This window comes from Etheostoma cragini, chromosome 11, assembly GCF_013103735.1.
Source record: "Etheostoma cragini isolate CJK2018 chromosome 11, CSU_Ecrag_1.0, whole genome shotgun sequence".
In the NCBI taxonomy this organism is placed as follows: Eukaryota; Metazoa; Chordata; class Actinopteri; order Perciformes; family Percidae; genus Etheostoma; species Etheostoma cragini.
This window is the reverse complement of record NC_048417.1, coordinates 15,403,330-15,420,804: the sequence shown is the minus strand read 5'-3', so window position 1 is coordinate 15,420,804 and position 17,475 is coordinate 15,403,330. Positions and strand designations below refer to the sequence as shown.

The following is a 17,475-nucleotide window of genomic DNA, read 5'->3' as shown; positions in this document are numbered from 1 at the left end:
CGGCAACAGCTGCTAGAGTATGCAGTGCACTCTGATGAAAGCTGTGATGATGAAACCAGGGTGACCTGATTTATTAGTACACAAGCGTCTTCAGAGGAGTCACAGGAAGTATTTCCATATGGATTTTTAAGGAACTTGACATTGGAGGCACGGAGGCCTAGCTCTCTAAAAAAAAACACACCCCAGGCCCTTCCTTTGCAAGTGGGCGGGGGGTCTAAAATAAAATCAGCTGTCACTGTCTGCTCGTTTGGACAGAGGTGAATACATAGTACTGGAGCTGGTCTCCAACACTGACTGGGATTTGCTTTGGCTTGGAACGACCCTGCAGGCCAGGGGTGCAGTGGTCTTGAAGCAGGATTTTTATTATCTCTTTTTTTGTATTTCATTATCCTCCTTACCTGGTAGGTGATGAGCCCTCTGAAAGCTGTGTTTGAGTTGATTGGAATTTTGTAAAATGTGGCTTTTTAACTTATGTTTTTAATGTTAATAATTTTGCATCAACAACATGTAAAACAATTGTAAATTGTAATTTCCCCACTGGGGATCAATAAACAGTAGATAATTTTATTTCGGCTGAGAAAAACATGTAAGGCTGGTACTACAATATTGATACTCTAAAATGAATTCCCATTGTCTTCGTGTTGAATGCACTTCCACTCAAAATACATAATACAGAGGCAAAATATGAATCTCATGTCTGTAACACAAAATTAACTCTGGATTTTTACCTTATTCTGTTTATGAACTGTTTGTACAAAGGCCAGCACCTCTATCTGCCATGCTCTACTTCATGGGCAGCAGGCAAGCCACAAAGTGAAGAATACTGCGAAGAATTTCAAATACAGAATTACACAAACACAACGTTATAATTGCAGGCTCTATCTAAAATCGTTTGAAAAAGAAAGCCTTGACCTACCAGCTTTCCTCTATATTTCACTGAGAAACACGACCCTTCATGGTTACGTTTAAAATAGGCTTGATTTATTTTTGCAAGTACATGGCGCCTAGATTACTTCACTTTCTTGTTATTTGAGCTCTCAACGTGTCATGAGATAGCCTCAGACTGTTGACAGATTTTTGTTGGCTACAAATTTGAGTTCCTACCACCATAAATTATAGTCTTTGAATCTCAAGATTTAACTGCAGGGCAAAATTTTCCATTCATAAAGTTTATTGCCAAAGTGATGATTGAACTAAAACATGTACTGTAAGCACCTAGAATTCTCTAATTTTAAGAGCTCTGTTATCCATCTTAATTGGCTGAATGGTTTACACAAAACTAACTACCATTTTTCCAAGACTAAAATACATCTTCCTATGGGGACTGGTAAGCTACAAATTAAACATAGCAAAACAAATATGTCAATTGAAAGTAACAGAAATCCAATGCTCCAATAGTTATAAAATGTTAACTTTTAAATATCTTCACGTTTAGCAATCTGCTAACTCAAAAAACTGATGAAAAAAATATGGGTGTTTTGATCTGATTTGGTATTTCATTGGGTCTGTTCTTTATTGATTTTCAGTACTTTGAGAAATGATATACAGTGATTACATTTGTCCTTTGCTGTTAGAAATGATATTAAAGATGTGAAATATAATCTTATGTCGCCAGTCTGGCAGTTTCTGCTTACATTATTCTTGATATTACAATGAGTTGGATATACACATGGCTTCCTGTAGTGCTAATTCACCACAGAGCAGCGCTGTGATAACAAGTTATTTATGCTGTTAGCCTTCAGAGTAATGGATAGTCTTATTTTGATGTGGTGCTTTTATCAAACAGCAAAACAGTCTGTATTCATATTTCATCCTCTTGCATCAGCACATTTATATCCACAAGTGAACTGAGGTGTGAATGCTTCGAATTTGATAACATAGACAAAAATGTTTTGTCAGCAACTGGCCTGATAAGGAGTTGGAGTTATGGAGTTGGAAAAGTCAACAATCACACTTTAGGCAGATTTCAATACCCTGCACGTAAACACTGTTAGAGAAGGATTATTTTGGACAAAACCATCAGTTCAGTTGGGATTGGCTCTAAATGCTTTCACTTTCACTCAGAGGAGGCATGGATCAAACTCACCTCACATCATGATAAAATAGCAGTCACTCTGGACAGTTTGAAGGTTGTTTATGATTATGCATCCTGCACATCTTTGTCAGGAGACAGGTGTGTAATTGGTTTAAATAGCATCCCTGTAGAGAATTTCAAATGACTCACAAGGCATCATTTACAAGAACACCACATGCACTATGGTAGCGCCTTTAAAGCACTACTGGAGCATGAATTTGGTTGTCAATAATTATCTATAAGCTGAACAAATTCAAAATTCTGATTCAAAATAGTAACATTTCTTAATGACTGACTAGGCATTGTGTGAATATGAACCATGTGCAATACTGGAATATACTTAACCAAGTTTATATGGTAAACAAGAAAAAGGTCCCTCTTCTGTACTGCTTTAAAAGAAAAACAACCGCTCAAACATAGAGATCTGCAGAAGGTCTTCACTCAGAAAACAAACGCATAGGTCGATTGTGCAAGCAGCTTGTAATGATCCATATTTTTGTTTGCTGTTAGGCGGCGACCTCTCGTGATTGTAGTAAAAAACATAGGACTTTCATTCAACAGACCATGGTTTTTGTCCCTTTGTGTCCAGTGTGAAATCAAAAAGTGGAAAGTGACAAATTACAATTACTCACGTTACTGTTACGTTACTTAAGTATTTCATTTTTTAAGTATTGAACTCTGCTACATTTTAAATCCCATCTTTACTGAGTAAAAAAAAGTAAGTAAAAAGCTTTTTAATGTGGTCTTGCAACATTGCCTTTACAAAGTATCTGTCAACAAACAAAATGAAAGAAATGTGAAATGGCTTTGTGCCCTTATCATATCGCAAAAGACTGCGATTCAATTAAATAAGTATAGTAAGTATAAATAAGATATTAAATAAGTATAAAAAAAAGTTTTACACTTTTGAATTTGTTACTTTTCCATGAGTAGATTTTTATACTGGTCATTTTACTTGTACTTAAGTAAAAGTTCACCAATGCAATAGTAGTTTTAAAGGTGTTTAAAGGGGCAGTAGATAAGACTTACACAACTAACATTCTGGGCGCCCGAGCAGCTTAGTTGGTAGAGCAGTGGTCCATACATAGAGGTTTACTCCTCAGCGCAGCGGGCCCTGGTTTGACTCCGATCAGTGGCCCCTTGCTGCATGTTATTCCCGCACTCTCTCTCTCTCTCCTCTTTCATGTCTTCAGCCATTCGGTCAGTTAAAGGCCTAAAATGCCCCCAAATCTTTAATCTTTAAAAATGAAACCAACTAACTTTCTGTCATATTTGCTGAAACTGCTGCTATGTTCGAGCAGTATTACATAAAGCAGGTCATTTGAAAAAGAATCCCGCTCTTCAGATGCACCAATCAGGGCCACGGGAGGTGTCTAACTGCGTGTCAATCACTGCTCAAGCACACACATTCATTCTCCCTTGTGGGGGAGGGGCTTAGGAGACCGTTTTGGGCTTTAGCAGAAAGGGGAGGAACTGAGAAGTTGTCGATGTTCAAATTTGTTGTCTAAGTCCAGAATCATCACAATCCCACCTACAGCACCCTTAAGTAGAACTATTTCAGCTAAAACTTCAACTAATATGTTAAATAGAACAGTCACGTGATTAAAAATTGCAACTGTAGTCACGTATTACGATCACATTCCCAGTGCTGCATTAAATATAACAGTGACGTATTGAATTTTGGGAGTCGTTGGCACCATTCTGTTGTTAAGGTATGAGGATGTGTTAGAATCTGATCCTTAGCAGTGCTTTAATTGAACATGTTAAATCACAAAGTATGGTGCACTACCTCTAAGTACCTGAATGATGCCTAATCACACACAAGAGAAGCATGTTATTGAACAGTTTGGGTATTTGTGTCATAGCTGCTGGCAGCGCAGGTTGAAACCAGGACAGGACTTCCTGAAAGAGATATATAAACCAGAGGAACCGGATTCACTCTGTGGACAGAGAGGTCATCCCACTGACCGACTGTGAGGCCATGTACCAGCCAGCTGTCGCCAAGCAAGCAGATAACACCATCCCCAGCGGGGTACTTTAGTTTGTGCATGGACATGTATTGTTTCTATTACAACATGTAGCTACAGTACGTGTCAGAGCTGACTGCATTAAACAGAGCAGTTGTGCAATTAAAAGCAAACTTCCTATGGTAAATTTTAATGGTTTGCTTTCTTTCCTGTTGTATGCTATTCTTCACCTGCTGCAGAACATCCATGGTTTCACAGTAGCTGGTCACCATTATTGGTGGTGTTGTCATGCAGTATTATTGGAGGGGATGACAGTTTTGCAGCTGGGGAAAATATAAATAGAGGGGAGAATCCCCTCATAGGGCAGAATATAGAAAAACTCAAACATCCCAATTCCTTATGTAAATTTGGAACTATTATTTGAACAGCATGTTATATGAGTTTGAATATGTGAGAGAACCAGAAGCAGATTAGCTCCACCACGTTTGATTTCAGGTCATGTCAAAGTGGAGGCAGCTAATGACATTTCCTGCTTCATTAGGTCATGGAGGAGTTGGAGGTCTGCTCCCTGCCTGGGGGAATTGCAAGTGTGAGGAAACAATTTGAGACCCAGGAAACTGCATCAAACAATGTAACCCAGTTCCATTTTCATCACAGAAGTGTGCAGGTACACATGTAGAACACAGTATTTTAATTCATGAGGCTGAGAGCATGAAAAAGAAGGTGTTGTCTAATGACGGTAACATCTCTTGTTAACTGGGCATGTTTCCATTTAGCTTTAGAGTTGCGTGATTGCACTGACAGCTTTGCAAGTAAAATAATTTTTTACTAAAAGTGTTACTATTCAGTCTAAATTTACATAATATGTAAATTTCGACTGAGGCACTTACTACATCTTATTGCACCAATACTATAGTGTGTAGCAAAGTGTGTGGGTTTAGGAGACAGTCATTACTTTACATTTCTAACAATTTTCCTGAAAACCTTCACGGTGCTTTTTATATTTTAGCTCCATTCAGTCGATAGAAACTTTACAATGCAGTAGATAGGAATCTTATTTCTTATTTTGCTATGGTACAGTGTGGGTGAACAGATTGACACATTCTGTGTCATCTTGCCTTCATCTGCGATTAGTCATTTCAAACTGCAGTGAGCAATCTGGTCTAGCATCTTCTCTGCATAATGTACAGTTGTGTACTATTAAGCTTTGGCTGGTGGAGTAAATTGGAACGGAGCAAACTCAAATATTTGGCAAGAGGGGCAATGTGGTGAAGCAAGACTGAAAGAGTCATCTTGTGTGTCTGTGTGGCATGCACACGTTTTCCACTGTGTCTGACAACCGCTGTCCTCATCTTCACAGGAAATGTCCAACTCTGAGGTGACAGTGTCAAGCAGCAGCAGGCAGGTTGTCCCAGACAGTCAGCAACTAAATTTCAACCAAGAAACAATGGTAGTGAACTTTTTTTCTGTCACTGTGTTCCTGCCGGCAACGTGAGAAGGCTTTGCTAATGAGATTAAGACTTTGATTGCCTTGTTGAGTAAAAACTGTAACTGATTGCAAGCAATCACATTTGTACAATTGGTGTGTGTTTGGTAGTCTCTGACATTTAGACTGAGATCATAGTTAAATGATTGGTTGAATTACTGTTTTTCAGTTTTTTTATCATCAATATTTCTCATTTAAAAATGTAGGTGACATACAGCGACAATACCATGGCATCTAGTTATGAAAACCATCAAAATGAAGGTAGGAAGTTTTGGATATTTCTTCTCTTCTCTTCCGTATTCACTGTCACTGCCTAACAAAGGCCTGCCTTTCTCCTTTTTACTGTGCTGACTTTCAGAAGAGGAGTTTCCCAGGTACACAACAAAAGAACTGAGGGATCGCTTTGAAAAAACAATAGAAGAGGCTGCTCCACAGAAACCAATTAAGGTACGCATTGCCATTTCCCTTGAGTTAGGCAAAAGTGTTGCAAATATGAAAGAACAGCATGTAAAATTTAGGGTAAGTTAATTTTAAGACAACAAATATAGTATATTAATTCAAATTGCAATATTTTAGATTTAAGTCTGGGTGGATTTGGCCACATCTATGGTTACTGAAGGTAACAGCAAGTGTGGTTAAACACAGCAAACACTCCACAAGCACCTTCTTTGTTAGCGGTTTTAAGAAAAAAGTCGGTCAAAAATAATTGGAATCGCAGGTTCCAACTATTCACACAATACCATTAACCTGGGATTTACTGGTGTTCTGCTGTGTTAGATTATTCATGTTTTATGATGTAATTTTTACACTTTATCTGTTACAGTGTGCTTAAGTGTTACAACAATGTGAAATTTAATGCACATATAACTCTTTCATGGGGTAATGTGATGGATTTATAGTTATTCACCCATAAATATTATTTTTGTTCCTTAAAAAGATTGGACGTGATATCAATCGTTCTAAGTGGTCCTCCAATGTGACGCAAAGCAACAACGTGACAAGTGTGGCGTATGGAGCATCCACCACGGAGGCAGCAGAAGACATATCGGCTGAAGTGATGGATTATGAGGACTTTCCGCCCCCACCAGCTGAGGATTCCGACTATCTTCCACCCCCCCCTCCAGATTTACTAGAAATGCCATCAGACAGTGAAAATATTTCAGCATGCCATTACTCACCTGGGCCTCCGGAACTGGCAAACCCCTCCAAACATTCACTCAGCAAAGAGGCTTACTTCAACCAAAGGAGTATGCATGAGCTGAAACGGCTTTGCAAGCACATTCATCCTGAGGTTCGTAAGCATATTGAGAAGGAATATTACAATGAATACAATGTAACTGAGAACAACCAGTTAGAGAACCAAGAGTACATGTATGAGAATGATGGTGATAGTCCTGATGATATTAACGATGAAGAATACATGGAATGGGAAGAGATTCTTCCTGGGGAAGTGCAGGCGATGCGATGGAAGTTTGAAAATAAGCCACTGGATACCATCAAAGATGAGACTCCTGATGAGGACGATGACAACAACAAAATAACTGAACAGGAAATGATTCTTGGAAAAGATGTGAGACGTACAGCTTGGATGTTTGAAACCAAGCCAATGGATGAGCTAAGTTTACACAATATTAACTCGACAGAATATAAAAACAAATTCAACAAATTTGACAAAGGGGACGTCCGTGCTGCAGCGTGGTTGTTTGAAACCCAAACAATGGACACCCTAAATAAAATGCATAAGGAGGAGGATCTAACAAAAGAGATTGTCTTTACAGAGGAGGATGGAAATGCTACTATTTACATGATTGACAATAAGTACATGGAAAGTCTTGGCCACACTGAGACCATTGATGAGAGCCACCTCCTGAGTCTGAGGTCAGTGTTAGAAGAAATTAATGGAGAGGTGAAAACTGTTACAAGCACTTTTGACACTCAGTTTAAATGCATCATTATGGGACAATCAAGCCAAATGCTGGAGATTAAGTCTGTGCGTAAAATTGAAAGTGAATTAGAGAACTCCATTGCTTCACGTTGGCTTTTTGATACCCAACCCCTGGACATGACAAACAGAGAACATACATCTTTGAAACTTCTGTGTAGTCTTTCTATGGAGGACAGCAATAAGGGAGACTGGGGCAGGTGGTTATTTGAGATAAAGACATTAGATTCTCTCAATGAGTGGGAAAGCTCAAAAATGGAGAAGAAAGAGATTAGTGGAGCTGATGTGCGCAAGCACTGCTTAGTGTTTGAAACACAGCCAATGGATTCTCTGAAGGATGACTCCAACTCGAGATCCCAGTCTATCGAAGAAATTATTGGGGGCAATGTTAGATCTGCGAGGCACTTTTTTGAAAGCAGCCCTCGAGCAGAGAGGAAAACTGGCCCTGAGGTCGGAAAACTTCAAAAGGCTAAAGTAAATGAAGAAATGAAAGGCGATGTGAGACACCAAAAGTGGCGTTTTGAGAGTCAACCTCTAGAGCACATAAGAGAGGGGAAGAAAAAGGTTACCCGCACTGTAAATGTTGAGGACGACCTCACACAGGAGGATGGCACAAGCTGTAAGGCAGATGTACGCAAGAACTGCTGGGTATTTGAGACTCAGCCAATGGATACTTTAAAAGATGATTCAAATACTCGGCCCCTGACCAAAGAGGATGTTATTGCAGGTAATGTAAAATCAGCCAGAAATTATTTTGAAACGTTTCCAACTGAGGAGTTGAATGAGCTTGCAGAGGTGGGCAAACTGAAAAAAACAGAAGCTCTTAATGAGGAGAGGGGTGATGTTAGACATCAGAAATGGCTATTTGAAAGCCAACCACTGGAACATATTCAACAGGAAAGGAAGGACATCATCCGAACGATCGACCTAGAAGAAATTGATAGAGTTGATGTCTCAAACTACAAGCATATCTTTGAGAGCACAGATTTTAACTGTAAGGATGAATCTCAAAAGATTCTCATTGAGGGTGTAACATCTGGTTCTGTGAAATCAAATAAAAACCTGTTTGAGTCTACTTCGCTGTATGCCATGCAAGACAGCTCAGGACACTTCCATGAGGTGAAAACAGTGCGGCGGGAGGAGGTTGTGAAAGGAGATGTAACAACATGCAAGTGGATGTTTGAAACGAGACCAATAGACCAGTTTGATGAAAGCATTAAGAAATACCAAATTATCAAGGGCATATCCAAAGAAGAAATAGAGTCTGGTGATGTTAAAACTGCAAAGTGGTTGTTTGAAACACAGCCTCTTGATGCTATTAAGTACTTCAGCAATATTGAAGATGAAGAGGTTGCGGTGACGAGAAATAATCCAGATTCCATGAAGGGTGATGTCAAGACCTGCAAGTGGCTATTTGAGACAAAACCAATGGACATCCTGTATGAAAGAGCTGAGTTAAAGGGTGAAAATGAATCTGAAGAAATGCATAAGGGAGACGTCAAAACCTGCACATGGCTTTTTGAGACACAAGCACTTGATAGTATCCACGATGAGACAGAGACCATTTTAAAAACATGCACTGTCAATCAAGAGGACATTAGAGGAAAGGATGTAAGAACAGCTTGTTTTCTCTTTGAGACAGAGAGACTGGAAAACCTCACAGGGGAGGAGACGGGCTCTTTTAAGCGTGTAACCGAGATAGACATTGCGTCTGGGGATGTGTCAGGAATGAAGTACATTTTTGAAAACCAAACATCCAATATCATGACTTCTACATCTGAGGAGGTAATGCAAAAGCTCAAGAAAGTTCAGACTGAGGACATACAAAAGGGAAACGTGGTGAACTGCAAATGGCTCTTTGAAAACCAATCCATAGATACAATCCACGATAGCCAAGAGGAATTTATTAACACCCGCACAGTGAATGATGTACAAGGAGGAGATGTAGATAAGGGACGTTTCATTTTTGAGACCTACTCCTTAGATGAAATTCAGGAGACAGACACAGAGCTGATGAAAATGCGAAAGATTGTCCGCGATAAAGATGAAAAGGGCGATGTGAGAAATTACACTATGATGTTTGAAAACCAGCCCCTTTACGCCATTCAGGACAAAGAGGGTATTTACCACGAGGTCACCACTGTCACAAGCGAGGAAGTAACACGAGGAGATGTTGTCGGAACCCGGTGGAAGTTTGAAACCAAGCCCCTTGACACCATAAAGGACACAGATGAGGTTTATGTCATTAAATCTGTCACACAACAGGATGTGCAAAAGGGAGATGTCACGTCCGCAAAGTGGAAATTTGAGACACAACCTCTCGACAGGATTGCTGAAGAGAAGAAGGCTTTCATAAAAACTGTGGATGATATTCAGGGAGGCAATGTTAGGATGAACAAAGATCGTTTTGAGTCTGACGCACTGTCAAAGCAATCTGTTAGAACGGTCAATGTGAGTGAAATACAAAAAGGTGACGTCAGGTCTGCGAAATGGAGATTTGAAACCCAGTCCATTGACAAAATAAGAAGCATGAGCTCTGAAAATCTGATTGAAACAGTTAAAAAGGAGGAGGTTGAAAAGGGAGATGTTAAACATTCAGTCTGGCTCTTTGAGAAAAATCCCCTTGATCACATTAAAGAAGTAAATGGGGACGAAGGTACAACCATCACATCCCAAGAGGAGATTTCCAAAGCGGATGTAAAGACAACAACGTGGCTCTTTGAAACAACACCATTTGACGACTTTAACGAGACAAAAATGGAGAAGACTGAAATCCTGGGTAAGAGTGTCAAGGGAACTCTTGAGGAACTTTATAGTCAGAAAATGGTGAAGTCACAAGGAATACTCATTGAAGCTGATGAAATAGGTGATGTTAGGATGGCTAAATACCAGCTAATGAATAAGCAGGCTCCAGAAATTCAGCGAGAGGATGTCATCAGGGGAGATCTGCAGACCATTATGATGAACCTGCTAAACAGACAGGAAAGACAGGAGCAGCAGATTGTCATTGATTCAGAAGAGAAGGGTAATATCAGTTCTACGGTGCATCAACTTTTCAACCAAGAGAAAGGCAGCAGTATTGAAAGGGAGGAAATATTACGAGGTGACATTCAGGAAGCTATAAACAACCTTTTCCATGAGAGTCGTTCAGCCAAACATGGAATACTCATCCAGGAGGACGAGAAAGGAGATGTGCAGATGACGTTATATTCCCTTCTCAATAAACAAGAGAATGTTAATGTTGAAAAAGAGGACATTGTAAGAGGGGATATAAAGAGTGCTCTTCAAAGTCTGTCCAGCTCAGACAAGACAGATCAGACAGTAAAGATAAAGGTAGATGAATCTGAAAAAGGAAATGTCAACTTTTACTCCACATGCATCGAATCTGGGGCTCTTGACTATCTTAAAGAGCTCCACGTTGGACCTGATGAGACTCTACCAGACAGAGCAGAAAAAGAGCAGATCGTTGGAGGCGACATCAAGAACACTAAACTTATCCTTGGCCGTAAACAACTGCAAATTGAGCGTACTGTGGAGGATGTTATACCCGGTGATGTTCACAACACAGTGAAGGTTTTCATGTCAGAGCCTACCCTCTCATTAGAAAGAGTACAAAAGGAGGAGATAGTCAAAGGCGATTTAAGAGCTGTTTTAAATTCATTGTCTGAATCAGCGAATCAGACAGTTGTTGTAGAGAAAGAGGATGTTGTGAAAGGCAACATACCGAAAGCCCTGCGGTGTCTCGAGAGGGCTCAAAAGTGGTACAAAGAGGTGGAGAAGCCAGATATTATACCTGGAAATATCAAAGGGGCTCTGAGATCTCTTGAGAAATCATCAACATCCAGAGTTGAAGCTACTGTCGAGGATTTAGTTTCTGGAGATGTAAGGGCCACACTGAAATCTTTGGAGCTGGTAAAGCAAGTGGTGAAGGAAGTTGAAAAGGAAGAAATTGTAAGGGGTGATATTCGTACAGCAATGCAAAGCCTGCACGATGCCTCCAGTGAGAGGAGGACATCTCAACAGGGAATAGATGTTCAGGGAGACGTCAAAGGAACGATCCAGCTCTTAATGGAGACTCCGCCTTCGCCGAGGATGGAAAGGAGCCCAAGCCTCGAGCGTGACGTAAAGGGTGATGTGAAGATGTCAATTAAGTCATTATATGAGATGCAGGAACAATCACAGCTGGGAAAAGAAGAAGTGATCAAGGGCGATGTTAAAGGAACTATTAAATCGCTGTTGGAAACAGCACATCGTGAAGCTCCCAAAGTCAGACTTGGATCGTATAGAAGAGTACGAGTCAAGCAGAGCCCTCCAGTTAAAAACCTAAATGCTGACGCACAGAGGAACATCCAAAAGATAAAAACTGCTAATTCAGTTGAGATGTCAAAAGAAAATCACTCCATCTCTAATGAAATGGATGTTAGAACAATGTCAAGTTCCGTGCAGCAGTCTGCTCAGCAATCAACAACTGTGGTGGAACATAGAACGATTACCCAAAACCACGGCATCAAAACATTAAAGACGGAGTTTCGGAATCTGAAGTCAAAGGGAAAGGGAACAAAAAAACTTGACAAAACCAAAGTACAGACTGGTGAATACATCCTAAAATCACAAACACCGGAGCCTGATCTGCCCCTCCCACCTCCACCTCCACCGGTAGCAGACACTGACCTTCCTCCTCCTCCCTCTGTTGATTCGGACATTGATCACCTTCCTCCTCCACCACCCCTACTTACCAGTGAGCAGGACTTCCTCCCACCTCCTCCATCTCAACAAGAACTGGAGAGCATTCCAGCACAGGCAATTCATACCTCACCAGCAAAAGCCAAAAAAATGACAGTCAAAAAGGTGAAAGCTCCTGTTTTACACCAGGTCCAGAAGCTGGAGCCTAAAGTGCAATTCAGTGAAACACAAAAGGTGGAGGTTAAATCTGAGAAAGTGTTAGAAATTAACAGAAACCAATCAAAAACAACACATACATCAAAAACTGTTCCATGTGAAATCCCTCCTCCGCCTGAGTCACCACAACCACTAAAGAAAGTTTGCATCTCTCCTGTGAAATTCACCCCTCCACCCTCTCCTCCACCAATCAGAGGGAAAATGAGTAAATTTAACACTCCATTAATAAAAGCAGAAGGAAATTACAGGAAGCTGGTGGAGGAAAACACCCCCCCAACCACACCAACAACCACTTACATACATGACTCAGTTACTGCTGCTCTAGAAACGCTCTCCACCAGCGAAAAAGAGCAGTCAAATAACAACACATCAGAAATCATCCCGGAGAGAGCTGAAAGAATGAACACTGCCTTGTGTGTTCATTCAGACTCCCAATCCTATGATTTATCCAAGCATGTCGTAGTTGCGAATACTACCCACAGCAATGTCAGCACTTTCCATGAGAAAATCCTCACAGATTCAACAGTTACATCGTCTGCCAAACAGCAAATTGTCTCTAATGAGACTTCTAAGGCTGTCTCCTTTCAGAAGATCTCATCTGTCTCAGCTGTTAAACAACAGATGCATACGGCGACACAGAAAATAGTTTCTGTTTCCTCCGAGCAGTCTGCTCAGTTTGTCATGGCTGACAAAGCACAGACCTCAATCAATGATGTCACAAAAACTGAAAATATGATGGCTGATAGAAAGGTTTCCAACAATCTGAAAACAAAGAGCTCCAACAAGTCGGAAGATAAAAACGAAGAGGAAATGCATTCTGAGAAAATTCATACAGAGGAAAATGTCAAATCAAGTAAATTGGAGAAAAAAGACAAAAATGTAAAGTCCAAATCACCACAGCATGATAACAAGAAGAAAACTGATCATTCACCAACAAAGAACCAAGAGAAGGTTTCTGAAGAGCCAATGGAAACAGAAAAGGCTGCCACCTCAACAAATGGTAAAGAAAGCAAACTAAACCAAAAGGTGAAAAAGAGCAATAAGCGAGAAAGGCAAGTAGAGACAAAATCCCCCATTGAGAGTGAGAAACAGAGTGTTTCACAGATTGTCAAGATGGAAGTGAAGGAATCTACTGAGGTGAAAGTGATCAGTGAACCTAAAGAAGTTAAGACAGAGCTAGAGCAGGGGATTAAGAAAGTTACTTCCTCTCCTGCTGCTGAATCTGCGCCTGCTGTTGCTGTTAGCACAACTGACAGCCAGCCAGAAACTCCGGCCCCAGCAAAGAAGAAAAAGAAGTCCAAAAAGTCTAAAGGGAGTGCACAGCCAGGTCAAGGTAAAAAGATGCCCACAGAATCACAGACATGTGTTACAGAAACCAAGACAGCAACGTCTGAAAAATTCCACCAAACTCAGGAAACAATTGCAGTTTCGCAAATTCATAAAAGTACAAAAGAAGAGCAGATTCAAGTCAAGAGAGAAAACATTACCACAGAAAGCAAAGACGATCAAAATACCCAGCAAGAAAAGGCAGTTCAAAAGCAAGTGAAGGGATCTCCAAAGAAGAAAGGAGTGACAGTTATTAAGCAGAGCGCAGAGGAACCATTGGGAGAAAGTATGAATGTCCCAATTACAGTGACAGGCGAGTCAGAGCACAATGAACGGGTAAAGTCCACAGCAGAGAGAACAGAAGAATCTCAGAGGCGAGAGGCCCAAGTGTTACTCTCTCAAATCACAGAGATACAAAGAGTTTCAGAAAATACTGATTCTAAATCGGTGCGCAAAACCCTTCCAGATTGGCATTTGAGTCCAGAAAGTAAGTGTGAACTGGAGGGATCTGTGGTGGAAAGTGGTGCTCAAAAAAGTAACGAAATTATTTCAGGTGTGAGGAAGCTTGCAGAGGCTAAACTAATGCATCTAGGAGACCATGAAACAATGGAAAAGCATGAGTGTGAGCCAGTTTCTGAGAAATTGGTTTCTGGTGGGGCAACGCCAAGAATATCCAAGATCAGTATTGGCTCTGCCAAAATTGAGAACCATGCAGAGAAGAAGACCTCCCATGAAAGACGGAAAGAAGAAGTGAGTCTGAGCAAGACCGTTGACCTTCGGGCTCCCTCGCCATTACTGAGGATGCGTTCTCCCTCACCAACGTTCATCACCATCGAATCCATACGTAGAACCGACTCACCACAGAGAGTAACTCCATCGCCTACCCTGCTGCATAGGCCACCCACACCTCCCACACCTCCGCCACGCAGGTGTGACACCCCGATATCACGCCTCACAAGAATCACACCCTCTCCAACTTTTGACAGAGCAGAAAATTTGGCTCGACTCAAAGACACAACCGCCAAGCTCTCACGTGGCGTCACGCCACCACCCCTGCTTCCCCAACAAATCTCAGAGAGGAAATCTGAGATTGTGGAATTACCTGCGTCATTCCATCGGCAAATCAAAATCGAGTCCCAACATGTGGAGGCTTCAAGGACACTGATCGCATCAGAAAAAACAAGTTTATCTGGGGAGGCACAGCAGGCTGATCTAAATTCTGCATATGTAGAAAAAGATGAAGCTAATATTTCAGAGCGTTTGTATGCAAATGAAATACAAAATAAGCCTGAGTGCCACATGACAATTGACCCAGATGTTATTGATTCTTCAGATATTTCAGAGCCATCATCTGTATCCTTCAAAGAAAAGAGAGAGTTTTTTGAAGAGGCTCAAAAGGCTGAAATTAACAAGACCTATGTGCGAAAGGAACCCATTGCTATCCCTGAACGATTGGGCCCAGACATGGAAGACTGTGAGGAAGAAAATAAGAACAAAGAGAAGGATGAGCTTCCCAGGGCAGACTTATATAGTCTTGTAAACAAATTTGAATCACCAGAGGGCAATTTCTTTATCGGAAAAGAGCTTATCCCACACACAGAGTGGCTTCACAATGAGACTGAAAGTACAGATGATGACAAAGAGATAGAAGACATCCTGGAACAGGAAATGCCAACTTTTGACATCCAGGATATTAAAAATGTGTTTGAACTGGGTGAGAAAAGTTCCTCATTGAGAGAGTTGAAAAAGGATTGGGAGGAGACTGTGTCAAGCCTGAGTGAAACAACAGCTGACACTTCAAAGAGGGAAAGTCCTCCAGAGACAAAGAGAGGCTCACCGCAGAGCAACCCCCTCCCTCCTCAGAAAACTGAGGCAGAAACTGTGCCAGCAGAACCATCAGCCTTCTCTGAAACAAAATCAATCACAGAACATTTCTCAAATGTTGATGAGTTAGGCAACAAGGTCACTGGAACAAGGACAGCTGTCACTGCGCACTCCGAGAGTGCTTCTACCCAACAAGCTCCTTTTTCCTACGCTGATGCAGTAAAAAAACAAGCTGCAGCAATGAAGCAAACAGAAACCTACGATGACGATGCTTCTGACAAGTTGCTGAGTAATTTTCACAAAACGTGGACAGAAAGTGAATCCGTTTTCAAGAGTCTTGGCTACAGTATTTGTGAGGAGACAACGTCACAAGTTGTGTCACATCAGACGACGATTGTCTCATCTGGTAAATAACCGTACAGCATGAAACAACAGCAACTAATGGCATTGACTATGGTTGGATGGGATTTCTTTGAATGTGTTTGTGGTGTGTTACAAAAACATAATTTCTAATAACTGCATTGTATGTATTGTGAAGGTTTTTCTGTAAAATAAAAAAGTCCCTTATATGCATTGCAAACAATGCCAAAATGCTGTTTAGAGACGCATGGATATCTGTGCTTGCATGTGTGTAGATGAGTGAAAGGAATAAAATCTTAAGGAAAGGTAGACCATTGTACTTTTTTTATTCAAAAAAATAAATAAACCATATCAGGTAGATTTTTAAATACAAATGTTAATCTATTTTACTGCTTTGTACTAACAATAATATACTATTACTATAATAACATAAAGAAAGAATGAAAAGCCACAGTTGTTGCATTGTGAGGCAACCCATTGGAAATTCTGACGAATGTAAACATAATGAAATAATTTGCATTTTATCTCTTTCAAGCAGGTTCGAGTTCCAAAGGCGGAGATCTGCACAGTATGTCGGAGGAGAGCTTATCCGATGGATGCTCTGATAGTGGACAAAAAAAAGTACCATAAATCCTGTTTCTGCTGTGAGCACTGCAAAAATAAATTAAGGTGAAAATAGCATTCATATAAATAAATGGTCATCGTGGGCACAATTAAACACCTATTTTGTCCTAAAAGAAAGTATGTTCTTTTCTCTTGTAGCCTCGGAAATTACGTCTCTCTCCATGGACACTTCTACTGTCTACACCATTACAAACAACTCCTCAAGTACAATGGAAACTACGATAATGGACTTGGGGAGAAACCTCCGGCAGGAAGTGGTGGACCTGTCCACTCAGATGCGAAACTTGAATGGCAATATTCCATGGGCAGCCTGAGTTCTATAGACAAAACACACAGCAGTGAAAACGCAATGAAAAAAATGTGCAATGAATGCAAACCACACTGCAACAAAATATCTGTAGTTTGGCCGCCACAGGCCAATTCCCCGAAAAAAGCCTTTCAAATAGAAGATGACATTCAGCTAACTAAACCGCAGTGGCCCCCTCCTGACAACTCCCCCAAGTCACCCAAACAGCAACACAGAAAGGCTGTTCCCAGAAGTGTCCTTTAGAATAAAACCACCCAACTACAAACAAATAAGCCCCAAGAAGATTCACAAACGAATGAATGATACAATAAGATGCTCCGAAAGAACTGTCCTGTTGGTACAACTTAGGTGTTTGGTTGAAAGAAACGCAGTCAAGTGATTTAAGAAGGAACATGAAAAGTGACAGGAAACAAAATTGTATATAGCCCACTTCTAAATGGAAGTGTGAAGGGAAAAGCATGTTGTAACTGGAATAGTAAGTACTATGGAGATTGATGATGAGAAAGTGTGGAAAGTGGATGTAGCCTTGAATCGGATTTTTTTCATTCACTGTATTTAATCTTAATTTTTCTTGACATTCAGTGATAGAATTTAGTATTTGATACAAAAGGATCAAATCGAATCTGTTTTAACTGCTATAATAATTGTTAAAAAGTTTTCCAATAT

The 17,475-nt window shown here is 40.6% G+C and overlaps 1 protein-coding gene across 2 annotated transcripts; it reads left to right on the top strand.

The window, feature by feature from the left end:
• The first annotated feature begins 221 nt into the window (after window positions 1-221).
• On the top strand, window positions 222-17,208 carry xirp2b (xin actin binding repeat containing 2b). Of its 2 annotated transcripts, XM_034885306.1 has the most exons (10): window positions 222-401; window positions 3,940-4,106; window positions 4,583-4,708; window positions 5,402-5,491; window positions 5,734-5,787; window positions 5,882-5,974; window positions 6,465-12,920; window positions 12,960-15,924; window positions 16,414-16,547; window positions 16,641-17,208. In XM_034885306.1, exons 2-9 carry the CDS (start codon window positions 4,056-4,058, stop codon window positions 16,506-16,508), a joined length of 9,930 nt encoding a protein of 3,309 aa, XP_034741197.1. In that variant the 5' UTR covers window positions 222-401; window positions 3,940-4,055; the 3' UTR covers window positions 16,509-16,547; window positions 16,641-17,208. The 2 variants fall into 2 exon arrangements, with proteins under 2 accessions (XP_034741197.1, XP_034741196.1); XM_034885305.1 differs by having other exon boundaries at window positions 223-401; window positions 6,465-15,924; window positions 16,417-16,547.
• Window positions 17,209-17,475: the final 267 nt, after the last annotated feature.

Coding starts and splice junctions, on each gene's coding strand:
- xirp2b (XM_034885305.1), top strand. CDS start 4,056: ATGTACCAGCCAGCTGTCGCCAAGCAAGCAGATAACACCATCCCCAGC. Junction 5,788..5,881: donor ATGAAAACCATCAAAATGAA/GGTAGGAAGTTT, acceptor CTGTGCTGACTT/TCAGAAGAGGAGTTTCCCAG. Junction 15,925..16,416: donor GACGACGATTGTCTCATCTG/GTAAATAACCGT, acceptor TCTTTCAAGCAG/GTTCGAGTTCCAAAGGCGGA.